This window comes from Danio rerio, chromosome 2 (genome assembly GCF_052040795.2).
Source record: "Danio rerio strain M-AB ecotype USA chromosome 2, GRCz13ab, whole genome shotgun sequence".
Lineage (NCBI taxonomy): Eukaryota > Metazoa > Chordata > Actinopteri > Cypriniformes > Danionidae > Danio > Danio rerio.
This window is the reverse complement of record NC_141022.1, coordinates 42,210,547-42,238,003: the sequence shown is the minus strand read 5'-3', so window position 1 is coordinate 42,238,003 and position 27,457 is coordinate 42,210,547. Positions and strand designations below refer to the sequence as shown.

Sequence of the window (27,457 nt, the reverse complement as noted above, 5' to 3'; positions counted from 1 at the left end):
AAACAATATACGTATATGCACAAAAACCTTGAAAGTGTATACTCATCATACAGGCTATGCAATGTTTCATGGTAGTGGGCGGCTTTGGACTCTTTTTTTTCTTGATTTATTAGCTGCATTTCTCAGATTTCTACTCAAGATTATGGAGCGTGTCGTTCTTCACCTGGAATTTGTCTATTAAATATGATCTATCTAAAATGATGTTGTAATTATGCTGACTGATGGTGCTCAACAGCAACACAAGCCCTCGATTAATAACCTCTGAGTTCATTGCAGGACTGTCTTGAAAGGTTTATACAGTTAAAAATCTATTTCCACCCACTGAGAAAACTCTTGTCCCTTTTCAAAATGACAATTTAGACCATTTAGAAAGCTCAAATAACATTTCTTACTGTAGGAATCATTTGACAAAAATATGAGTTTCACATTTCCCACTTGCCTGCCAGGCTTTCATTGTAGGTACACAGCGGTAAACACATTTTTAGTTTTTTTTTGGTAATAGACAGAATCCCACGGATGCTATAGAGCTTCAGCTATACTGAACCTTTGAGTAAAGCACTGCTTTATGCTGCTTCAGTCAGTAAAACTGCCTGTTTGTATGTTACTTTGTACGCATACTTCTACCAATGTATACATATATCTCTAAGTTTCCCTCCCTCTCGGCCTAGAAACAAGAATAAATAGACAAATTATACATTCAGTATAAACAATATTTTTTCGTAATGTCAATTTCATTTCAAGTTAAATTAGCGTGTGTGTGTGATTGTGGAATGCATATATTTGGTTTACTTAACATTAATTATAAAAATTACTTTACAATATAAGTCACACCATTCAGATTCAGATCATTAAAAAAAGAGACTTGAATCCTACAAAACATGGTAAATATACCAATACCTTGTAGTTACCTAGATAGCGTACTGCATGCCCCCTTAGACGGGAAGCATTGGTCTCCTCTATTTACACTCACCAGCCACTTTATTAAGTACACCTGTCCAACTGCTTTTTAACGCACATTTCCAATCAGCCAATCACATGGCAGCAACTCAATGCATTTAGTTGCTGTTCGAGCATCAGAATGGGGAAGAAAGGTGATTTAAGTGACTTTGAACATGGCCTAGTTGTTGGTTCCAGATGGGCTGGTCTGAGTATTTCAGAAACTGCTGATCTACTGGGATTTTTACACACAACCATCTCTAGAGTTTACAGAGAATGGTCCCAAAAAGAGAAAATATCCTGTGGGTGGCAGTTCTGTGGGTGAAAATGCCTTGTTGATCCCAGAAGTCAGAAAATGGCCATACCGGTTTGAGCTGATAGAAAGGCAACTGAAACTCAAATAATAACTCAATACAACCAAGGTATAAAAAAGAGCATATCTGAATGCACACATTCAACCTTGAGGCGGAGGGGCTACAGCAACAAAAGACCAAACCTGTCAGCTAAGAACAGGAAACTGAGGCTACAATTCGCACAGGCTCACCAAAATTGGACAACAGAAGATTGGAAAAACGTTGCCTGGTGTGATGAGTCTTGATTTCTGCTGCAACATTCGAATGGTAGGGTCAGAATTTGTTCTCAACAACATGAAAGTATGGATCCATCGTGCCTGCGGCAACTCCGTGATGCTATCATGCCAATATGGAACTAAATTTCTAAGGAATATTTCTAGTGCCTTGTTAAATCTATGCAACAAAGGATGAAGGCAGTTCTGAAGGCAAAAGTGGATCCAACCTAGTATTAGTAAGGTGTACCAAACAAAGAGGCTGGTGAGTGTACATTTTTACATGTAATGTTATTAATAATCTAATTCATAGTGCTGATTTTTGTACCAATTAACTATTAAGGGGAGTTTTTTGTTCACGTATCTTTCATTTTGGCCTTTTCATTAAGTGTTTTTTCCAACCCTGGCTTATTCAAAATACATGCATCAGCCTACATTGTTTGCAAAATGGAAAATGAGTTACATTTTGTTGCACGTTTCAAGTGACAAATCCACTAGAGGGCTCTGTCTACATTTTTGCAAATATAAGATACTTAGGGTACATTTTGTTATACCTTTCAGATACATTGTAGATTGTAAAAGTGCTTGAAAAAAAGGTGAAAATACATTTATTTCTTGTACAGAAATGCAGGTGGCTTACCATACAGATCACCGAGCATACTACTGATCTTAACCTTTCCCTAAACCCAATCAATAGTGTTTTCAAAAGCAAATGTAAAAGAAGACTACACTGCAACCACTTAGTTTTACCTTGATTTTGCATTACATTTATTTCTTTTGTGAAACTGTGCTTTACTGGAATTTCACTGGATTGCTTTGCATCACAAGTGCAACACTGTACAATGTGAGCTACTGAGCAAACTGACCATGCTGTAAAAGTTGTCCATACAGAGATATATAGGTGAGGCTAAAATATTTGATAACAAAACATGAACACTGTTAAATTGTACGGTATTTACTTGCTTTTGTGCACAAAAAATAGTCCTTTATAGGTCAATAATATGTTCCTGTTAATTTAATTAGTGTGAAAGGAGCAAAAGTTGTTGATGTCATACTGCTCCACAACATTAATTTAACCTAGAAACTGCAATCAAACATATTTTGAAGTATGTTTTTGCATTTGCCCCAAAAAAGTAGGCTGAAGCACATGTTTCCAATGAGCCTGTGTTGTTTTTTTCAGTCTAGTGGAGGTGGGGGGATGCCAAATTACACTTTAAAATGTTTCTTTTATCCCATTTTTATTAACTTGTGTCAGAAAATTAAAACTTAAGTGTAATTTAAAATTAGTTATTCCTCTTGCACTTCAGCAGCATTTACATAAGCCAATCATTAAAGTTTTATTCATATCTATATTCTGTAGGTTTTTACACATCGACAGCCTGCCACAGCATACTGAACCTTTGAGCAATGCGCTTATCTGGAAGCTCCTTCAGGCAGTATAAATGCCTATTTGTAAGTTATCCTGAAGGCATGCATCTGCCAAACAAATAATTATGCATATATCTTTATCTTCTGATGTGTATCTTTTCAGTCTTGGAACAAGTACCTGCCCTTGATGTTAAAGTTCTTGCCCAGGAGCAGGTGTTTGAGGGACGGGTGTCTGGAGAAGGCAGGAATGACACACAGCAGATCCCCATCCAGCCCTGAAACCAACACAGAGATGTACAGGCAGAGTCAACGGGGAATAAAGCAAATGCAACAGAGGGGAAAGAGACGGGCTGAAGGTCGGTGGAGAGCAGACAAAAGCCTCCTTTCATTTATGCAGTTAGATGTCTCACCGTTGTCTGAGATGTCCAGTGTGCTGATGCAGGAGACTCTGGGGAAAAGGTCCTGTATTATCCCTGCTCCAGCAGACCTGAGCTGAGAGGCAGACAAACGGAGAGAATGAAAAAGAGATGCGCAGAGAGGGTGGATAGAAAGAGCCAACACTCAAACCTATAACATGTATAATTTATACAAGCACGCACTCATATATTTTCCAATAGCTTATCTGAAAGAGCATGCTCCTGCCAACACCAAGGTCATAGGTTTGATTCCCAAGACTCAACTTACATATTGATAAAGTACAACTTAATAAACAGTCACGTCTGGCAAATAAATTTATGTAATTCATTTTTTGATATAACAGAAAATCATGTCACTGTTTGAGGCTGATTTTGATATTTCAAGACAAGAGCAAGTTGTATTTTTCTTACTACATGATATTCGTCAAGGTTTTTGTTATTTATTTTTTTAAGTAACAAAGTGTTGTACATTTATAATGGATGAAAAAACAACCAAAGACTTACAGTGCCTTCAAAACTCATCTGCGTCAACCAAAAACTGGTCACACTTTAGTTTAGGTCACAATTCATGGTATTAATAAACCATTAACTAACACTGCTAGCTCAATAATCTATTAATTAGCTGTTTATTAATAGTTAGTAAGGTAGACGTTGGGTTTAGGTATTTGGTAGGCTTAGGGATGCATAATAAGATCATCTTTTATAACTACCTATGAACAGTTAATAATAACTCAATAATTGGCAGGTAATAAGTGCCAATTAGTTAATAATGTGACCTAAACTAAAGTGTTACCAAAAATAAATAATTAAAAAGCCGCACTCTCAAACATCAAAAATCTAAATCAAGCAAGGAAAGTGACAAGCAATTGACTGAAGTAAAAAGATGCAATTGTTTCAGTCACATGTTGACCACTGTCAATGCCAAGCTAATTGTCAATGCATTACCTCTTGCTTATGTCTTTTTGATTTTTGATGTTTGAGAATTTGCTTCAGTTATTTCTTTGTGGGTAAAATGAGTTTGCTGTTTCCACATCCACTTTCACTTTTTACATATTGGAAAGCGCATACTGGACAAATCCAGTTTCACATATATATTTTTAACGAATATGGCTGATCAGACACATAATTGTTTGCTTTTATTAAACAAATAATACACCACCAAGCTACCCAGAAAACGACGGGATAGTCAGTGTGTAATGGACACATGGACACACAGAGAACTTCTATAAGCTCCTTGCTTAGGACTGATGCTTTTAATGTAAACTTTTATTTTCTTTATGTGTAATCAGGTGTTTTGCAAAAAGTCTCTTGCTCATTTATTAATATTATGGTTTAAATACTCCTGCAATAAATGTTAAGTACTACCAGAGCTAAACAAGATCATAGATGGTTTATGTTTGATGTCCCTGCAAAACTAATTTGGTGTACTAAACGATTTGCCTATGCAAATTACTACGTTATGGAACAAAGACTATAAAACGTGCCTTGGGGGAGTTAACTTCTCATTGGTCAACTAGGCTACCGGTACAAAACCACCTTTATAAAAGCTTGTGCCTAAGGCCACCGCTCAGACTAGAACCCATATCAGTGTAAACCCAGAACTAGAATCCAGGAGAACCCCAGAGGACTCCAGATAGTAGGTGGGGACCCAGTCAAAATGGGTTAATCGCACAGCTCAGACATTCCCATCTCCGATACCTTTCTTTCCTTTATGTCAAGAGTCTAGTTAAGTTTAGTTGACAACAAAACCAGTAATCAACATGACTAGCCCTTTTGCCACTTCAAAACTTAAAACAACGACCAACTCCATCCCACTCCAAGCCTCGCAAGGACAAAGAACTGACTAACAGTAAACTATGTGCTAAACAAAGAGTTCTTCACATCACAAAAAGAATAGGAAGTAACACTTCCAGACTACCGCTGAAATGGTGTAAACTAAATGAAATTGGTCTTACAAAATCAGGTTTTTCCATCATTACACACTCTTAAACTCCTAATTTTCTTCCTTTACTCTTCTCTACAACTGTATGAATGTGTGTTTGTGTTAGGTGTTAGTTTCTGTTAATCAGTCAATAAATATTTATTTTGTATAAAGAAAAGTGCCTGTGCATATGTATGAATCTAATGTCTTAAACTTCGATCTTGTTATCCTGCTTAAACATAAAATGGGTTGTTATTTTTGATAGCGATAGCCGTAATTGATGTCAACTGTCCATTCAAAAGATCTCTGGACAATTCGTTTGTTCTGATTTAAAGAGTCAATTCTTTTGAAACCCTGTTTAAATTAATCTACAATTCACTTAGAGCTAATTCCCTACATTTTAGTAGAGGTTTTTAGTATGTTAATACTAAAACCTCAAAAGGTTACACTTTAGTTTACTTTACAGTTAACTAAAGTTAAAGTTAAAGTCAGAATTATTAACCACCCTTTGAATTGTTTTCTCTTTTTTTAACATTTCCTAAATGATGTTTAACAGAGCAAGAAAATTTTCACAACGTGTCTGATAATGTTTTTTCTTATGGGGAAAGTCTTATTTGTTTTATTTCAGCTAGAATAAAAGCAGTTTTAAATTTTTTAAACACCATTTTAAGGACAAAATTAATAACCCCTTTAGGCATATATATGTATATATATATATATATATATATATATATATATATATATATATATATATATATATATATATATATATATATATATATATATATATATATATATATATATTTTTTTTTTTTTTTTTTTTTTTGATAGTCTACAGAACAAACCATCATTATACAATAACTTGCCTAAATACCCTAACCTGCCTAGTTAACCTAATTAACCTAGTTAAGCCTTTAAATGTCACTTTAAGCTGTATAGAAGTGTCTAGGAAAATATCTAGTCAAATATTATGTACTGTCATCATGGCAAAGATAAAATAAATCAGTTATTAGAAATGAGTTATTAAAACTATTATGTTTAGAAATGTGTTTAAAAAATCTGCTCTCTGTTAAACAGAAAACGGGGAAAAAAATAAACAGGGGGGCTAATAATTCAGGGGGGCTAATAATTCTGACTTCAACTGTATGTTGCAACATGTTACCTGCAATTAGGTATGGGTCAGTACAAGATTGACAAGAGTATGACATCCTTGGATAAGAATATCACGATTTCACGATATTACAACTGCTGTTCTAAAATATATACATTTCAAATGTCTGTGTAAAAAACAAAAACTTTTTCCCCATTGAACATGGTATATTTTATTTTAAAATGTATTTTTTTTTAAACAATAAACACGTCAGGCTAAATAGTTAAAATAAGTCATGGACTTCTGCTGTCTTCATTAGTTTCAAAAACACTGATTTCTTTACAACTTGAAAAGGCATCTTTGGATATCTCTCTTTTCTTTGAATATAAAGTAAGTCACTGCAATGTTCAGATCTATAGCATGCTTGGATGTTAGTTCATAATCGATTTATTTCTCACATATTTCCTGAATCATGGACTTACCAGTAGCTTATGATGTGGAAGCTGTTTTTTTTTTATGTCTGTATGGACAAATTCAATGTAATAGTTGTAAAAACACATAAAAATACAAATACATTAGGAACAGTATAAAAGAAAATTTAACGGTTTCAAAACTTAAAAACTGCAGTAAACCTTAAAACTGGTTATCGTTCCATGTCTACCTGCAATACTCTCATTTAAGTATTTGTACAGCATTATAGACTACTGTAGGCTAGGTTTTGTAGAACAGGTTGTACTAAGCTACAAAATTTCTTAATTAAAATAAATAGTCACACTTAAAAATAAAGTTACATAACATTTATTAACATCAATTAAGATTGAACAATACTTGCAAGGCTTTCATTGTTTATAGTTCATTTTGATCAACGTTTATTGCATTATTAAAATCCAACGTTAATAACATTAGTTAATGGGAATGTGGTTAACAATGACTAATAATGAATGACTGTATTTTCATTAACTAACATTATCGAACATGAAAAAATACTGTAATAACTATGTTGTTCTTTGTAGGAGTTATTTTATCATTGACTAATTTAACCGTCCTTGAATGTGTTTCCAAATAAAGAGTTAATAGACATAATACCAATATACTAATGACTGTTGATTAGATGTAGTTGTAAAGTAATTATATGGCAAAGAGAATGTCTAAAGTGGATCGAGCACATCTGATTATTGGGTCTATACTTGGGATTTCACATCGTGAATAGAGAGTTAAGCAAAAGTATATTTCTGCCAGAACATTACAATAGACAAATAAATAATGTACACGGAATGCATTTTTATATTGACCAGAATTTCAAATCGCTCTTGGAATACATTTAAACACTTCAAGATCTGAGCAAGTTGTCACTGTTTTTTACTCTAGGATATTCCTCAAGGCTTCTTTTTTTGAAGGTCAATTTCTGAGAAGGAACATGCACTGTGAAGTACTGTACATTCTGCGTAAATATATTTTAAAACATCCACAGCATTTTCAACAAAAACTCAGTACACCTAGACTGACTCATCTATTTTATGGCGTAAATTGGACATATCTACAGCTTTGTAATATTTTAAAGTTATTTAAGATGTTATTTTTTTTCTCATAAGGTTACCCTTTATTTTTATGGTGCTCTTTAACAATTATCTTTACTAAGTTGCAACCTTTGCACCATTTCACCTAATACTCATTAAAGTATTAGTACAGTTTTAGTCGACTGTTAGGGTTGGGATTAGAGCAAACAATTAAATTACTTACACATTTACTAAAAAACATACATTACTCAACGTACATTTACACTTATAAAAATGTGAAGCTTGTCCTCCTCAAAAAATAATATAAAACAAGCCTAAATCATAAAACTCAATGATAGAACGCATCCTTGATTAATGTCAGCTTCTCCTCCGTCAGTTGGTGTCATTACCTTTTAGTCTTAAATGTGAATTGCAAGCATTGTATGTTAAATTTAGTGCAAATGTAACAGGACTCTTATGGGACAATTGTAAAATAGTATTTATTTGTGGAGTTTATTTATAATTTCATGTTTTTAATTGATTAAAGTGATTGATAACAACTGAAAATGGCTATTTCTGAAGTTTTTTTCTTCTAAATAACGGTTTCCAGCGCAACAAAGCTGTAGGTACAATTGGGCTGAGGACAAGGACAATGACAGAGTTTGTAAATTTGTAGTGTTTAAAGAAAAAAAAATGTAAGAAACTAATGAATGACATATTCCTGTACAGAACAACCCACAGAAATCAAATATCAGTCCATTTTAGAATTCTTTTGGCATGAAATACTTTTTATTCACTGTATTTATGTTTTTATTTTAAGGACATATAGTGTACGTTTCTGGTAGAATGTCCCAAATAAAATAATACAAAATAAAAATAATACAAATTACAATGTTACTTACTGACAGTGGAATGTATGTTGGGAGACAATTGAAATAAAGTGTTATAAGATGTTATACTAACATTATTTATATGACTTGCACTCGACATGTAGTTGCAAAGTTACTTATATAGTCAACAGAATGTCTAGAGCAGAGAAGCCCAAAGTAGGGCCTGTAGGCCAAAGTTGGCCCATTGTAACCTTTGATTTGGCTCACCATCTCATCTGAAGAGTGAGAATGATGGAGAGGCGATTGACTTTGAAAGAGAACCTTTTTAATTGATTTGTTTTATTGCCGAGCTACAAAAAAGCATGTTTTTATTAAATGTTGTGAATGAATATGATTTCTAAACATGTAAATACTGTCACTTGATGAATAGAAGACTATGCAGAAGAAATATTCGGTCAAATCAAGGCAAAAACTCATGTAACTAGATTCTGTTACAAATGAGAATGTTTTTGTTTTAACTGTAATAAGTTCATTATAAAATGTAAAAAAAAAAAAGCTGTATAAGTTAAAATAAAGCAATGTTTTCTAGTTAGTTATTTTTAAATATTATTAGGTAAATTAGGAAATTGCCTATAGGAGCTTTATTTACCTTCAGCTCACTAGCCTCAGTCAAGTTAGGTTTTTGCCCATTTCACAAAGAAATCATGTAAAATAGGTTACCAGTGGCTCTAAATAAACTAACATATTAAAGCCTTTTTCAGTTGCCTTACTCTGCTAAAACGTCTTTAACAGTATTGAGAACAGAAAAGGGAATGAAAAATACTATAAAACAAGCAGAAACTCTAGTGCCACTCGATACAAATAATAGGTATTCTAAATGTCAAGCTTAAACAAATTCATGTATGCGAAACTAACAGCATGTGGGAATTGTGCTATACATATTATTCTATTACTTGACAGTAATTATAAAAGTTGAATATGTTGGAATAAAAGTCACAGCGTGATTAAGATCATTAATAAAAGAGACTTGTATCCTGGAAAAGTGCAGTAAATGGATTAAAACCTTATTCTGTAGTTATTCAGATACTGTACTGAATAACCCCTGGGACAACAAACCCTGGTCTCTTCTATATATAGCTCTTCATGTAATCTTAATAATTTTTGAATCAAAATTATTTGCACAGTTGAGCTTTTAAAGTCAGAAACTACAACTAAAAACCCTTTTAAACAAATTCAGGCTTTTCTTTAAGTGTTTTCTTCTGTCCAGTGTGAAGTACACATTCACAAACATTTTTAAGCGTTTCTTTTATGGCACTGTCATTTTGTGTCTGTATGACCCTGTTTACACTGTCAGGTATTGATGCCCAATTCCAATTTGTTGCCTAAAGCTGATTGTTTGCCTGTCCATTTACACATTCTTTGAATTGTGACCCATATCCAAATCATGTGTTTACACTTGCCATGCAATTTATGACGGTATGCATCCGTAAAGGCGGGTTCCAGCGTCTGCGCCACACTAGCCATGATGGAAAAATAGTCTTGCTTTTAGCTCTGCGAAATATGAGAAGTTCGCCCAACTTTAAAATGATTTTGAGGTGGAGGAGGAGGGAAAGGGCCATTGTTGCAGCTGGTGTCTTTGGTTTATATATGGTGACCTTCAACATTTAGAGGAATTTGTGCAACCTAAACTCATTCTGGAAACGTATCCCCGCGGACGTTTCTGGAGACCGCGATTTACGTGGCTGAAGGTACGTAAGTCTGCGTTTAGTTTTTTTCGAGCGAATGCTGCGGGGCGGTGTGGCGCCGCTCCGCCCCTCCTCTTCGCGCTCGTCGGCCGTCGGCTCGCCTCCGAGTGTAGGGCTTTCCCGATGCAACCAGTTTGTCCGCTTACCTCACAGCGTTGCGTCGGCGGAGCGGAGGCCCCGGAGGAGGAGGAGGAGCCGGCCGCGGGGACGACGACCGGGATCGAGTCTGAGGAACAGCGGTTCCGGAAATCAGGTAAGACGAAAAACAGAATCCGAAAAATAAGGGCGAGAACGCGACGGGATCTGAAAACGCGGTCGAAATCGAAGACGAGGGCTTTTGCTTTTTTTTTTTTCTGGACGGCTTTTGCGAACCGTCGCTCGGGTTTAGGGAAGGAGGAGGAGGAAGAGGAGGGCGGCCGAGTTGGCTGATCCGGCGGCTTTTCGTGCGAGAACGGCGCAGGCGCGAACGGCGCACGCTCTCGAGAGGCGCCCGAGACGCAAAAAAGTGCGCACAGCGGCCTCTCGCGGATCCACGAAAACAAAAACCGCTCGAATACGTACCTCCCGGGACGTATCTCGCAAGCCGCAGAAACGTCCGCGGGGCTACGTTTCCACAATGAGCCCGGGTTGAATTTGTGCGTACGAGAGGGATCTCAGGTCTGGTGGGAGCAAATTGTGGCGACTAACCACTTTCCTCCTCCATGTTTCCTCTGTAGTTTACTGCGTCAGTGCCTCTACACACTCTCTTCCTTCTACGTCATTAAACTGCGGAGAAGTGCCACATGTCGCAAGTTTAATGACATAAAATGGAATGCGTCAATAAATCCGATCTGCCTGCTTACAGGCTATAGTCGCATTGTCACATATATGATTTAAATCTGATTTATACCCACATATGAAGGAGGCCTGAAAACAATCTTTGAATTTGCAAATGCATGCAATTTTTGTGTTTACAATTAAAATCCACATTTCAAAGGCTGTTTCCTCAAATCCGCATTTCAGCAGCACCTAAAACAAAACTCTAATCTTCAATGTTCAGATTTCTGTGCGGGAAAGGTATGTAAATTAGAACACATTTAGTTAAAAATATCAGATTTTAATATTTAAAGATAACATTTTAGAAAACATTTTTTTAGAAATAAATTCTTAAAATATGATTGTTAATGGGTGGTCCAGAGTGTATTTTTAAGGCTTGGTTGTGTTTATAAGATGCAAATGTGTGCTCATGCTTCATTTGAAGAAAAACCTAATTACTTGTCATATATCTTACTTCAATTAAATACATGAAAACATGAAAAAGGCCAATCCTCAAGAAGCTCTGGTTGGTCAGCTAACATAACGTGCTGTAATTCGCGGATTCATAGATCAGTTTTAACCAATTTCTATAATGGTTGGAGCTGCTCCTTCTCTGAGGAGTTTTTACCAGAATCCAGCACTGATCTGGGAGAGATTCTGGAAGCTCTCCTTTGTCAAATGCTAGCTATAAATATATATATTTTTTATAATTCTCTGGAACATAACTAAAATTAAACTATAAGCACTTCTCTCTTAGTGTTGTGTCCTTTGGAAGCCCAAATACAGAAACAGAAGTAGTTCTGTGGAAATAGCAGCATTTGGACGGCATTTTAGCCTTTCTGCTATAACATTAGTGCCTCTGGCCACGCCCCTTTGCTGAACTGGGTGTATATGCGTGGAGAATGCATGGTACCTAAAGCGCATCTCAATAACCCGGATGTTTTTTTTTTTGTGGTCCCCCAAACTTTGTTTGCTGTAGGCTGTGCTAAGCTAACTCTGTAAAAGCCAATGCCTCCCTTTGCATGGAAATTTGAGCATATTACAATCAGAGATGTTGATTATGTTCACACAGGTACATTACACATTAACTAAAGTTTAAAATATGATCTCGTAGTGGACCACCCCTGTAATCAGCAAACAGGTGAAGTATTACCCTTTTTACATGTAGTGTATTGCCTTAAAACCAGATGAAACATAGAATAATTTTATGAAGTCAAATAAGTAAAATAAGGCAATGCAAGTGGCACAGAACTAGACCTACAGTGGACTCTCAAGAAAACCATTGAAAGGTTTTCTGTGTGACTAAATCTTTAGAGTGACCATAGACTAGACAACAAAGAGAGGAAAAGGCATTTAAAACGCTCAAGCCAGATACAGGGACATAAGAGACTACCTCACAGCCGCTGATGTCCAGGTGCAGGTCAGTGATGTGAGGATTGGATGAAAGCCCGAGGAACAGAGCCCTGTGGAAGTGACAGAGAACAAATGGTCAGATGTGTGCTGTTTGGTGGCAAACAATCTTTTATATATATATTCTATTGTGTTGATTATACAGTAAGTGCATGCTGTAGTTCTGATGTCTCCTTAAAGCTGTGGATTCTGGCTGGCTGTCAGTGTTTTATGTTCACTGAATTCACTGTGTCGTTGTTATTATCACTGCTGTGGAGTGTTGGGTAAGTTATTTTAAAAAAAAGTAAAGAATTACTAATGACTGGGGCCAGCCAGAATCTGCAGACATTTTTTTCTATTTCTGTGCAGAATTTTGTAAAATAAAATCGGCTGATTTATGTAGAATGATTTTGTGAGAGTCATAACTGAAAACTTAATATATGAAATAAAAATTAATATGTGTACTTTTATTTAATGTTTAAGATGCAAATCCAATAAGATCCACTTAATTGGTAAACAAAGCAAGTTTCTCATATAATATACCTACAAAAAGACTGAAAATATTACTTCATAAACTGTATTGTAAATGAATCATATGATCATTTTCATATTAGTAAATAATATGCCTGAAAATAATTTAAAAACTAAATAAATATAAATGTACACACATTTACAATTGTAAATAAATCGACTCAATAATGAGCTAAAAATCAGCAGAAATTTCTGCGCATTTGCAGATTCCATGTGGGTCTACTAATGATAATAATTAAACAATGATTAAATAATATTTTTGAACTTTTAGATTTAGTAGCGAATTTGTACAATCTTATTTATACAATTTAGTACAATTTGCTTATCCCAATGACAGTTGGGTTTAGGGGCGGACTTTGGTGCCATGCCTCCTATTAAAAATCATACATTTTTATATGACTGAACTCGAATACGAATTCGTACAAATTATCCCCTAAACTGACAAAACGTAAAATAGTTATGTTTCCTAATGAGATTAAGCTGCATTAAATTGTTTTTACATAATTTTTTTAATTACTTTGTCTGAACAGTAACCTAATTACTCAATAAGTACTTAATTACTGTACCTGTTTTAATAAATTCATATAAATCTCAAAGCATAGACAACAGATTTTTTTATTTTTTTTTAATGGGAGTCAAACTGGACCTTTTATTTGTATAAAAAATAAAAACACTTAAAAAATGTTAAGCATTTTATGTGAAACATACATTTTACAAAAACATAACATAAAAACAATAAATATAAACAAAAAACATAAAAAAAACACTTTTTTTTTTTTGTCCATTATTTAACCAGCAAGTCTCATTGAGATTTAAAATCACTTTTACACGAGAGACCTGGTCAATGAAACAGCCATAAAGTAAAACAATTTTAAATACATAAAACACCACAAAACAACAACATTTCATCAGTCCCCTGGTAAATATTAACACACATGCTTTCAATACCACTTTCTTTATAATGCCTTTAAATTCACAGAAAGACACACATTCATTGAGTTTTAAGTCTTTTTGCGAACAGGGTATATGCAGAAAGACTTTTAATTTGTCAGTAACCTGGGTCAAGTGCTTTTGGTGAAGTGGATACTGTTATAAAACGTCGTGTTTAAGGTCTGTTTTCTTTCAAAATCAATGATATACGGTACAAAGTGGGTCTCAGAATGTACAAGAAACACTGCATTAAATTACATTTTTCTGCGCCATGTCTTTAAAGTGTTTCAATTTATTTTACTCCAGTATTCCCAATGGCGTTTCTGTGCTAGTCTGCAAATCCTTAAAGGCGCATGCGAGTAAACAGCTTTTCATCTCGGTTTACGCTTCAACAACTAATTGAACGCTGAAGTCTATTTAACTGATTATATTTTAATCACACTACAACATCGATGCTGTAAAAGGAACTGTATAAAATATAAAAAGTCACATTACCCATTCACCCGAAGTTTATCATTATGGGAAGAAACAGTAGCTCTGCATATACCCTATTATTCCATGCACAAGGTGTACAATAAGAAAATGCAGTATTTCCCAGCTCTGTACAAAACCTCAAGGTATATTAAAAAGCTAACACTTGGAAGAGCATAGTAGGTTATTCCCAGAGCTAAGACAAAGATGAGTACAAAGATAAGCTGGAAGTTTCCCTAAAATAGCTTTATAGATGAAAATGTACCAGTGCTGTTTTCTAAGTACAGCTAGTGATGTCCAGCCCACCCTCTCATATAAAATGTAATGATGAGTACGGGATTTTGCTTTTGTAATAAAACATAGAGAACCATTATATTCAAAATCAAGTCAAATGTATACACTACCGGTCAAAAGTTTGGGGTCAGCATGATTTTTAAATGTTTTAAAATAAGCTTCTCCTGCTCACCAAGGCTGCATTTATTTAATCAAAAATATAGAAATGGTAAAATTTTGAAATGTTAATGCACTATAAAATAACTGTTCACAAGTAGTTTATTATTCAATTGAACAATTTATTTCAGTGATTTTTAATGCTGAATTTTCAGCTTTACTACACAAGTATTTAGAGTCATATGATCCTTCAGAAATCACTCTAATATTAAGTATTACTATTTTTATAATTATGAGCAATATTAGTATTATTATTAATTGTAATAGTATTAATTTAATCATTTAATTTGAAATTACATACAAAAATTTATAAAGTTATAAATAAATATTTAATAAATATGTATTTAACAACCAAACTAAATTTACATTTAATTAATGCTGCATTGATGAACAGAATAATTTCATTTCAATTATTAAATAAAATTAATAATTTAAAAAAATTATAAAAACTGACCTCAAACTGTTGACTGATAACCTCAAACTGTTAAAACCCTCACACACATGCAAGTTGGTTTCTGTGATTTTATACATCACTCTTTATAAGACTTTATATGTTTTGTATGTCCTTTATGTGTTCTTTTTTTTTTTTTTTTTTTACTTTACAAACCACTTATTGCATGGCCTTACTCTACCTCTATCCCTAAACCAAACCCTCACAGGAAACTTGTGGCACATTTTGAATGTGAAAAAAACATTGATTTTAAACAGTTCTAAATTACAAACACACAAGGAAAGTCCCCATAAATCACCTCAACAGTGTAATATCTTGGTCATACCCATGTCATTATACAAATTTGTGTCCTCATAAACCACATAAACAAGCATGCACATGTAACAAATTACACTTCTGTGAATTTATACCTTCTATTTTAAAAATAGAATACCTTCTATTTATAAAATAATTCATAATGAATTCCCAATTGATTGTTTCTTACGGAATTCTAATTAATACATTTATTTATTTATTTATTTAATGAATTAATTAATAAAAAATAAGTAATCAATTTAACTATTGAATTTATTAGAAGTATTGTAAGTATAAGCAAGTACATAGTAAGTAACTATAATTAAATAACATAAAATAATCCCTTTTCTCCTTTTTTTTTTAAAGAAATGTCAATAATTTACAGTAACTTGTTGCTTCATAACTAATTATACTCAGCAGTGCTGCAGTTTAGTTTACCATTATGAACAAACAACAGATTAATGGACACCAAAACTGTTTGGTTGTCAACATTCATCTAAATATCTTCGCTTGTGTTCAAAGAAAAAATAAACTCTTAAGTTGGAAAAAAAAAGTCAAAACATAAATGTTTGGGTGAACTGTTAGTACTTAACATAAGATACAAAAACTAATATGTATTTTGACAGAACTAATACTAACCTTTAGGGTACAAATACCTAAGGAACACAGCCTAGCGAACAATCACACACACGTCATCATTACTGACAGCATTACATGCCTCATTGAAGAGACTTAGTATTTTATTATGTGCTTCCATGGCTGATCTCCATAATAAATCAAATCAGAAAAGGTCTATATGGACACCGTCAAAGCGTTACGCAGGTCTTAACGGATTAAGGGAAAGAGCTTAGAGATTAGCTCGACTCTGCTGTGGGCCGGTGCTGTTGACAGAAGAGAGCTTAAATCAGGTGTTCAGTTGGGTGTGACAACCCGTCTTGCGTTCGGCTTGTGTTTGTGAGAAGGGAGGAGGGTTTGACCCTGTTTGAAATGCTTCATTTGAAAACATTCTGGCTTTCCCGAAATAGCAGCCGCGTAACGTCTTGATTCTGACCTCAGTTATGGGTGCAGAGCTCTAAAACTAGAAATGAATCCCCAGAGAGGATTTTTTTTTCTTCCTCTATTGAGCTTTTCACATCTCAAATTGCTAAATGAACAAATTAAATTTTATTTAAAAAACAAATGTTACACACATACTGTTTGCTATGGAATGCAAAAACTTTGAAGCTCAATTTCTCAAAATTATTCAGAACGCAGATAGAAACTTATAATTCCAAGGTTGAACTGAGTCAACTGAAAAACAATGATAACAATGATTTTCCCTTCAGGTACACAGTAGATTTTTTTTAGATGCAATAATTTATTTATAGTAAGCTTTCGCCAAAGAACTGAGACGTTCATTAATTCAGTCCTGTTAATCTACCATTCCAAAATTCATTCATTGATTCATTTTCTTTCCGGCTTATTCCCTATATTAATCCGGGGTCACCACAGTGGAATGAACCAGCAACTTATCCAGTATATGTTTTACACAGCAGATGCCCTTCCAGCTGCAACCCATAACTGGGAAACATCCATACAGTCTAATTCACATACACTACGGATAATTTAGCTTACCCAATTCACCTATCGCGCATGTCTTTGGACTGTGGGGGAAAACAAAGCACCCGGAGGAAACCCACGTGAACACGGGGAGAACATGCAAACTCCACACAGTAATGTCAACTGACCCAGCCGAGGCTTGAATCAGCAACCTTCTTGCTGTGAGGCGATCGTGCAACCCAATGCACCACCGTGACGCCCCATTCCAAAATTCATCAAGCTATATATAATACACCACTTGGAAATTCTGTTTCAGTGAATGTACTGGATTCAGTTATGTGTTTGAGTACAATGTTAAGGATAAACTTTTTTTATTCTAAACAGGTCTGACAAAACCACATTTTTGATACAAAAAATATTGTCATTTAGAGAAAATACAACTGGTAAAAAAAACGGATTGACTAAAAATCTGCATTTTTTTCATGAAATATTGGTTCTGAAATACAGAGAAACTGTAAATCTCCAAGGATACTTTTGCTTTGGACACTGATAACGGACTAATGATTCTGAAAATTCAGCTTCATTATCACAGGAAATAATGCAATTAATTATTCTAATTTATATTGAAAAAATATAGTCAGACATGAAAAAATATGCCTGACTTAAAAAAAAAATAATAATAAAAAAAAAGACTCCACATGTTGAGAGTTATTTCACTGCTGCCACATGCTGAGAAGAAAACTGTGTTCTTGTGCATTGCAGTGATAACTAATGATTTTTGTGCTTAAAGTGACAGTTCACCCAAAACTGAAAATTCACATCTGTCATTATTTACACTAGTTTAAGAAATGTCTCAATGCTTTGTTGTTGTTGTAGTCTATAAAATAAAAGTCAACACTCTCTTAAACTGTTTAATTATCTAACTTAATTCTAAATTTAGTGTGAAAGTTGCTTTTATCTGTGGTTAAAAGCAAAGTTTATAACAATTATTTGCGAATGTTAAACATTTTTTGGTTCTAAGTAGGGTTAGGTACAAATACTCAATGCCATATTGACATATCTATGTGATCAATATCTATAGAACAGGATCAGAACACAGATATCAGTGCCTCATTTCAGCATTGAAAACATGGGCACAGAAAGGAGACGAAAAACAATGTTTAGAAAGACTTTTTATCTATCATAACTTCAGTGAAAAAATACAAATGACGTGATTTTGCATGGCAGACTGTGACTTAGATGGTACAATGTCAGTCAAAAATAATATCTAATATCATATTTAAAACAATCTACTGACAGGGAATGTAATAAGTAGGGAGAGATGTCATTTTTTTCCCAGACGAGACAAATATAGTCATTTTAAAGCTGGTTTGCTTACTGAGAAAATTGACTGCTTTGATGTTATTAGTACTGTAACTGTTATTTACTACTGTTGATGGGTTACAGTGCATTGGAAAGTATTCATTGTGCTTCACTTTTTCCACTTTCTTTTGTTACAGCCTTATTCCAAAATTGATTAAATTGATTTATTTTCTTAAAATTCTACACATAATACCCCATAATGATAATGTAAAAAAAGATTTTTTGAAATTGTTGCAATTTTATCAAAAAAAAAAAAATTATAATTTAAAATCACATGTACATAAGTACTCACAGCCTTTGCTCAATAATTTGTTGATGCACCTTTGGCAGCAATTACAGCCTCAAGTCTTTTTGAATATGATGCCACAAGCTTGCCACACCTGAAAATTTTCCCAATTTTCTGCCCATTTCTCTTTGCAGTACCTGTCAAGCTCTATCAGGTTGGATGGGAAGCGAAGGTGTACAGCCATTTCCAGATCTCTCTAGAGATGCTCAATAGGATTTAGCACCATGCTTTAGCTAGCCTGGTGATGAGCGGTGCCTGGATTTCTCCAAATGTAATGCCTGGCATTCACTCCAGAGAGTTCAGTTTTAGGGCCTACTCACACTATGCTATCTGAACTGTGCACAGGCCCTTTTCAAGGATCGTTTGAGAAGTTTGAGTGCACTGAATCGGGCTCAGGCACGGTTTACTTGGTCGTCCCTGGCCCGGTAGGAAGAGGTGGGCCTGAGCGCGGTTAACTTGGACTTTACGTTTGTAGTGTGAGAGCAAAACGCGCCAAAGCTCGAAACTGAAAGCGAGACGTGACTTTATGGGAATGTTTCATATGGATTTATTAGTCATTCATACTTTTCAATGAATGCAAACCCCTCACTGCACGGCAGCTGCGCACCTTCAGCAGACCTCCTCATTCCTGCAGCACGAGGGCTTTATGATTGTTTATGAGCGCCAAAAGTGGCGGATCTGTTCTCCTCTCTCCACAGAAGAACGCTGGAACTCAGACAGAGTAACCATCGGATTATCAATCACCTCCCTGACTAAGGCCCTTCTCCCCAATCCCTCAGCTTAGATGGCCGGTCAGCTCTAGGAAGATTCCTGGTGGTTCCAAATATCTTCCACTTATGAATGAAGTAGGCCACTGTGCTTATTGGACCTTTCAGAGCAGCAGAATTTTTTTCTGTAACCTTTCCAAGCCTTAAGCATTAAGACAATCCTGTCTCTGAGGTCTGCAGACAATTCCTGTTGTCTTCCTGCTTGGTTTGTGCTTTGACATGCACTGTCAACCCTGCGATCTTATATAGAGAGGTGTATGCCTTTTAAAACCAAATCAACTGAATCCAATCAACTAAATTTACCACAGGTGAACTCCAATTAAGCTGCTAAAACATCTCAAGAATAGTCAGTGGAAACAGAATGTACCTGAGCTCAATTTAGACCTTCATGTCAAAGGCTGTGAATACTTATTTACATGTGATTTTTCAGGCTTTATTTTTAATAAATCTGCAACAATTTCAAAAAAATCTTTTTTTCACATTGTCATTATGGGGTATTGTAAATAGAATCTTGAGGAAATAAATGAATTTAATCTATTTTGAAATAAGGTTGTAACATAAAAAATGTGGAAAAAGTGAAGCGTTTTAGATTTATTATATAAATTAGTTGCAAATTGTGATCACTTGTATGTTTCACATTTATGAATACTAGAAACTTTTAATATATTGTTTAATGTACATTTTCTTTAACAAAAAGGCCATTCTTTAAATGTCCTCCATTATTGTTTTGTTGTGCAGTTGAAGTATTTGTTTACATACCATTTAGACACCATTTTAAAAACTTACAATTGGCAATAGTATTTAAAAACAAAAGAAGAAAAAAAAAGCAATACCAAACCTTTGATCTAGTTTAACATGACCGTGGTCATCTTGGCCATACAAGTCATCCAGCATTAAACAGCTTAATCTAAATGTGGTTTTCCAGCTCAATCTCATCAAGAAATGTAAATAGTATATGAATTGTTAGAAAAGTAAAAAAATTTGTACAAATTCCTACGAAAACATACAATCTTTTTAAAGAAAATGTGCCCCCACACACCACCTCTAAACTCAACCAATATTGGAGATGAGCAAATCATACAAAAATGTGCAAATGAGTGTGTAGAAATGTATACAAAGCTGCTTAATCAAAAGTTACAAAGTGCTGTGAGATCTTGCTCTCCCTAATGTGGCTATTTTGAAAGCTTTCAGGCATTTGTCAGTTGGCTAGGTTAGGAGACCAGCTGTCTAACCAGCTAAGTGCCAGCCAGATCACGCTGGGAAACCCAACTAAACCCAATTAACAAGCTAAGCCATGATTAAACGCAGAATGAAAAGTCAAAATGGTGAACGTCTCACCTCAGCACGTCGGGAGGCATCTTCATAGAGGCCAGGCTGATATGAGTGAGGCTGAACGCTGAACTGAAGAACTGACGAAAGGAAGGAAGTGTCTCTCTCACTTTCCTAAATGTGCGACAGAAATGAAAGGGAGACTTTTATCCATTATACATCATAACACACTTCACAAAACTCTGAGCAATAGGCCAGAAAGCAGCTCAAAAGAACACCCTCTGGCTTATTAGAAAAAGAGTCATCTGTATCTCTATTACGTGTTAAACATTTTAATGACGTTCAGCGTTTTAACTGTCTGGGTTTATGGCATGAAACATCCGACCAAACAAACAATCCATTGAAGGGGGACAGGACCACACAGGGAAAATGAAAAAGTGACGAGGGGAGGTAAGAACATGACAGCTTATAATAGCGTTTCTGTGTTTGACAGTGACATTATCATTTAAGAAAGCGGGAGGGAGAAGAATATGTGGTGTAAACGTGTTAACAAGAGCAGAGAGTGTTAAGGGAACATTCCCATTTAATATTCATGAGCTCTCTGTCTTATCAGCTCAAACAGATTTACAATGCATGGCACTGGCGTAACCAGATTTACTCACACAGACACACACGCACAAACATGCCCACACACCTCGTACGGAGGTGCCCATGTGTGCAGCGCTTCTGTGCACATTTCTGAGTGCTCACATTCACAAGAGTGGGAGTTTGAGTGGGAGTTTTTGAGAAGATGGAATTACCACTAGGAAAAAGAGGCTATGTTTGCATTAGCTACTGACATACTATTCTTATTATTGCTGCAATATATAGTATGCAAAGCAAGTTGAATGTTTGGCAACATTTTAATTAAGATCATTTCACAACCAGGCGTGCATTCACGAAAACCATCATTAGCCAACTAAGGTCACAAGTTGCATCGTTACAAACAGTTCGTTGATTTGGTGTTTCTGAAATCCATCGTTCCATTGAACATTCACACTAGTCCTGTCCTGTCATGTCTTGTCTTGTGCTTGACTCGAGTATTCTCAGGTCGGGCACTGCTTTTCTGTCATTGTGTGTCTCTGTATGAGTGCCATTTGTGAGTGCGCTTAGGCCGTGCGCGTTCCCGCTTGATGCGTGAGCGTGAGGTCTCTCGTACTGGTGTTCGTGTTTGTCTGTCTGCAGTGTGGTGTTTCATTCCCAGTGTCTCAGTCTATTTGGTTTCAGTTTTGATTGCCGCTGTGATGAAACATGCACGTTGTGTGTGTGAGTGCACGGTAAGTGTTTTTATTCATCACATACTCGTGTCTCACGTTCAGTCCTCTGTTGGTGTTGTGTTTAGCACGTGGCATTAGTGTTGTCATATGAACATGCGGTTAATGAGTTCTCTTATTGGCTGCGTGTTTTAGTTTTGCTTTATGTGAGCACATGGTTTGTGGTGTTTACTTGTGTCATGTGCTCTCTCGTCTATTGTCTAGTCCCACCCTCCTTGTTAACCTATAATTAGTTTATTATGTTCACCTGTTTGTTAATTATTTCTGATTATATTCTCCTCATGTCTGTTGTTCTGTGCCAGTTCGTTGTCATTTGTAGCCCTATCATGTTGTGTTTCCAGTCCTGATCCCTGCCAGCATGCCCAGTCAAGTTTGTTTGTTGTTGTTGTTTTTGTTTTTTTTGTTTTATAAATGTTTTCCCCTCGGGGTAGTTTATTTTGCTGTTTGTTTTATTTTTACTAATAATAAATACCCATTTACCCTGCACTTGAGTCCTCGCTCCTTTTACCCTACACAGAATGTGACAATAGTACCTGGTTGTGTTCTATTTATCCCCCCTATGCCCTATTCATTTAGAACGTTTGCTATAATTTGCTTTCAATGTATTTTTACAGTTCAGTTTTGCATTCTTCATATTGACAATTGCGTTCTCTTTGTAGTGCACTTTAAAAACCTTTATGCCATGGCTCATGACGAAAACTTTAGGTGACCTATAATTTAAAAGCAGAATTTACTTCACGTCTCCAAAGCTTGTAAAAACAAATATATAGCACGTGTTAATGGTTTTAATTTATAGTATGTTTTTTATTAAGAAATGTATCTGTACTGTATATGACATGGGCCTGTTGCTAAGAAGATTTCTGCAGTGGTTAAATTGTGTCAGTTTGTAAAAGTAGACTTTAAAAAATAAATAAACAATATTCTACTTAATGATAATAATAACAAAAATAATGAATTGATAATAATTATTATTATTATAAATATTATTAATAAATATGATTTTTTTTTCATTTCTTAATAAATGGCCTACTGTAAATTACAACCATTAACGATTTGTATGATTTATATATGAGATTATAATACATGTTAGCTAAGTGATTTTATGTATTAAAATAGAATATGGAATATTCTCAATTATATTTGTTAAAGAAACATGGACCCTACATGTGCCATTTACATATGTTTCAATTAATATGGAAAAAGAGTGAGTGTTTTAACCAAAACTAATTTTTTAAAAGTTTTTTAAACTGCTTTTAAATGAGTGTCCGTGTAAAACGATATATTGTACAAAAAAAAGTAGGGTTTTTTTTCTAAAGAAGTTGTTACTCCACCCCATTTAGAGCTTCATTATGGACGTTTTCACGTTATAACAAACATGGTTCAAATGACGGATCTGCAACAAAGCAACTACAGTTTTGGGAAACCCTTGTCACTACATTGTTCTTTTCCCAAATGATGCATTGTACTATAACTGTTCAGCCAGGAGTTATGTCGTTGTTTGGGAAACGCACCCCAGAATGATAACTATAAAAATTAGCATAGCAATATGATTCTATATTCTATAATCTAACATTTTTAAAATTAACTTTTTGAATTCTTGACCTCATTAAAGTGATTCATCCAAATTCTGATTGGATATGACATTTGAATATTATTTATCCCCTGGGGAAAAAATGTCCTGAAAGTGATTCAAATGATAAAAGGGAGTTTTCTTGACAGCCACTTTCAGTGCTCTAGTACAGGGTGCCCAAACTCGGTCCTGGAGGGCCGGTGCCCAGCAGAGTTTAGTTCCAACCCCAATTAAACACACCTGAAACAGCTAATCAAGCTCTTTTTAGGTATACTAGAAACGTTAGACGCAGCACACCAGCCCCACAGGAGTTTGGGCACCCCTACTCTATTGGATTCTCATTGGCTGTCAATGTTTTTATACATATTACATATTATCAGCTAAAACTAAATTAAATTTTTATTTTAAGAAATTAATTTTAAGAAAAGTAAAATAAAATTAAATAATATTAAATAAAATATATTATTGAGTATTTACAGATTAAGACAACCCAGATTAAATATTTTACTAGTCGACTAATGCCTTTAGTTAATTATTGATTGATAATTTATACATGTTGGTGTTGCCAGACCCTCAAACACCGTTGTCAAGTAAATTAACAACAGAAGTGTTGTAACATGTAAACACCCCTCAGCTTTACAATAAAACACTGCCCAGAACTGAGCTCTATATGTAAACTAGTTTTTTAATCTCAAAACAGCCAACAAAGAGATTGTTTCAATCTTCAGACAGCCAATCATCTTCAAAACTTCCTCTCTGCACAAATTCAAACCCAATTAAGGACAAACACATTCGCAGGAACTGCAAAGGATGAAGAAACCTTCCAATCTGAACACTAAGATTGGCTAAAATTAGCCTCATTTTTCAGAGAGTTTCTCATAATGCCGTTAACGTGCCGAGAGGGGAGATGGAATTGCTGGTTGGGTTTAGAGAGTCAGGCAGCAAGATTGATCATGGGGGTTTTGTATCTCCTCAGCCTACAGCTTCCCTCATACACAGACATCTGGTGAAAACTTCATAACCGTTTAAGATTATTGTAATACTACTACTAATAATAATAAATATTATTAACTTAATCTATTACCTGCTTTTTTATTGATGTTTTCGCTCAGTTATAAAGCAGATTTGTCACATGAAACCATGTTTTTATCTGCTACTGTAATAAGCTTTATTACGATCTGTAGATCACGCAGGTCCATCAGCTTTCTCTGCACACTGATGTCTCAGTTTAACTCATAATGCATCTCTTCAGGCACTTTTCAAAAGCACTTAATCAGCTTCTGATGGGAGCTGAATCTAGATGATGAAAGCTGTCGTCTATGGTTACTAATAAGTGCAAGTTGGTGTTGATGGTGGGTCAGGACAAGTGTAAGGAGACATGTTGAGGTTACTAGTCTTATATAATCTTATGTAATCTGCCAGAATAACTTTGACAAACCAGCAAGCTTATTATTATAAAACACTTGGATTTATAGTAACTATGCATTTAAACATCATGGAAACAAAATTGTGTATAATTATAACTAAAACAATTCTCTGATGCATGGTGAGCACTTCAGGTGAACAGTTACTAAATTAGTTAATATTACACTGAAAATAAAGAAAAGCGAAATATAAAAAGAAAGACATAATAATTAAATAAAATAATAAATAAATACATTTTATTTAATATCTTTATTTGATATTAAACAATTCATGCACTGCAAATAGGCCTGCACAATTAATCGACTTCAAACCGAAATATGATTTGAAAAGGTGCAATTTTCAAATTGCAAAAGCTGCGATTATTTCAATTATTACTATGGCGAGGAAGGCGAGCGCAGGTAATTAAAACAATCCAACTAACGTTACTTAAAAAGTGGATAACTGTTACAGCAGAACCCAAAAGCTGTGAACTCCATGCTTTTCTGTGTGTGTGTGTGTGTGTGTGTGTGTGTGTGTGTGTGTGTGTGTGTGTGTGTGTGTGTGTGTGTGTGTGTGTGTGTGTGTGTGGACTTTTGACCTGATTGCGTGAGCTAACATTTCGTCTCTTCTCTCCGCTTTTACATCGATTCTTGTAGAGTCACAAACACACGAGCATGTTACTCTGCAGCGCAAGTTTCCTCCATGCATCTGTCACGGATCAGCTGTGATAACCGCACACACATTATTAACATTATTCTTCAATGCGTGAGTGCGCTCGTTTTTGCGAATGTTTTAGAACTTCAGATTCAGCTGCCCATGGGAGACTAGGCATAATTAACGGCAGAAAATGGTCAATTGACTTGCTCTACAAACAAGTGTTTGCGTGACTATACAGACAAAGCAGAAAAATAGAATAAGAAAATATCAGTTTGCAACACCAAGAAGCGTAACAAGCTGTTTTTAATGTCTAAAAATAAATGGAAGTGAATGAGTCTCTGGCTGTGCCCGCTCGTAGACAGAGAATAAGCTGAATAGATCACAACCATTTATCTGTATTTATGTCACTCATCAGTGAATAACGCCAGAGCAGCACTGACCGTAAAGCCAATTGCAGCCCTTTCTGTTGAGTGCAGGAAGACAATGACCAATCCCGGGTGTTCCAATCAAAGAACTTGCTTGACAACCCTAAAAATGCAAGCGGGATAATATCTACTTGCTATAAAGGCTCATGTTGTTCTGTGCCCGAAATCAATGTCCTTGAGTTTTGTCTGATACATTCAAAGAGTGTTTTTTTTTGAGCAGGTAAAATTTAAGGTACAGTTCATGTACCTGTCTGCTGTATTAAAGGACAAAAATGCATTTTAAATAATATACAAAAATAAATATGTTTATTAACTATACATTTTAATACATGAGTTCTTGTGCTGTTAAGTAAAATCTAAACTTGTGTATGGAAAGCATTGTCAATGCACCGTGAATATCATGAAATCAATATGAAAAATGGAACAATTTAAATGTAAAGGTTTAAAAGGTTTATATATAAGAAAATATACAATATTTTAGATATAATTTATTTAGTTTAATTTAAAATCTTGTAGTTATTTTCTTAATTTGTGATGACAACTGACAGCTTTATTAGAAAAATGGCATAGTGTAGTGTACTTTGTGATTTTGCTTGGTCTTTTTTTGGTGCTATTAAAACCACCACATCAAACCTGCAGCTTAAAGTAAATCGCTTTTTAAATCACAAATCGCAATTTTGATCAGATAAATCGCAATTAGGGTGACGCGGTGGCGTAGTGGGTAGCACGATCGCCTCACACCAAGAAGGTTGCTGGATCAATTCCACTTGGTGACCCCAGATTATTAAAGGGACTAAGCTGAAAAGAAAATAAATGAATGAATAAATAAATCGCAAATAAGTTTTCTTCTCCAAATCGTGCAGCCCTAATTGCAAAGTTAATTTATAACTTCATTCTGCAGTACTGGAAATTTGTTTAGTTTTTTCCTTGTTTTAAACTGACAAATTTTTATTTTTATGTTTTTTTTTATTATCATTATTTGATTTATGCTTAGTTTCATTTTGACCTGATAAAACTAAACTATAATAAAAAGTCTTAAAGGCTGCATTTACACAGCAGATCTTGATGGTCAATTCTGATTTTGTGATTGTATCCGATTTTTTTTGATGACCTGCTTACATCATCTTTCAAAAGTGACTCGAATCCAATCGTCTGCATTTCCAAAGCACACGGCAAAGGCGCAATGA

At 34.9% G+C, this 27,457-nt stretch overlaps 1 protein-coding gene across 1 annotated transcript in view; it reads right to left on the bottom strand.

Moving 5' to 3' along the window:
- The window catches only part of carmil3 (capping protein regulator and myosin 1 linker 3), a 143,881-nt gene that overhangs the window by 55,559 nt on the left and 60,865 nt on the right, over window positions 1-27,457 (bottom strand). The window contains 4 exon segments of the mRNA NM_001317765.1: window positions 3,048-3,144; window positions 3,280-3,361; window positions 12,556-12,625; window positions 20,971-21,075. Coding sequence (NP_001304694.1) covers window positions 3,048-3,144; window positions 3,280-3,361; window positions 12,556-12,625; window positions 20,971-21,075 — 354 coding nt within the window.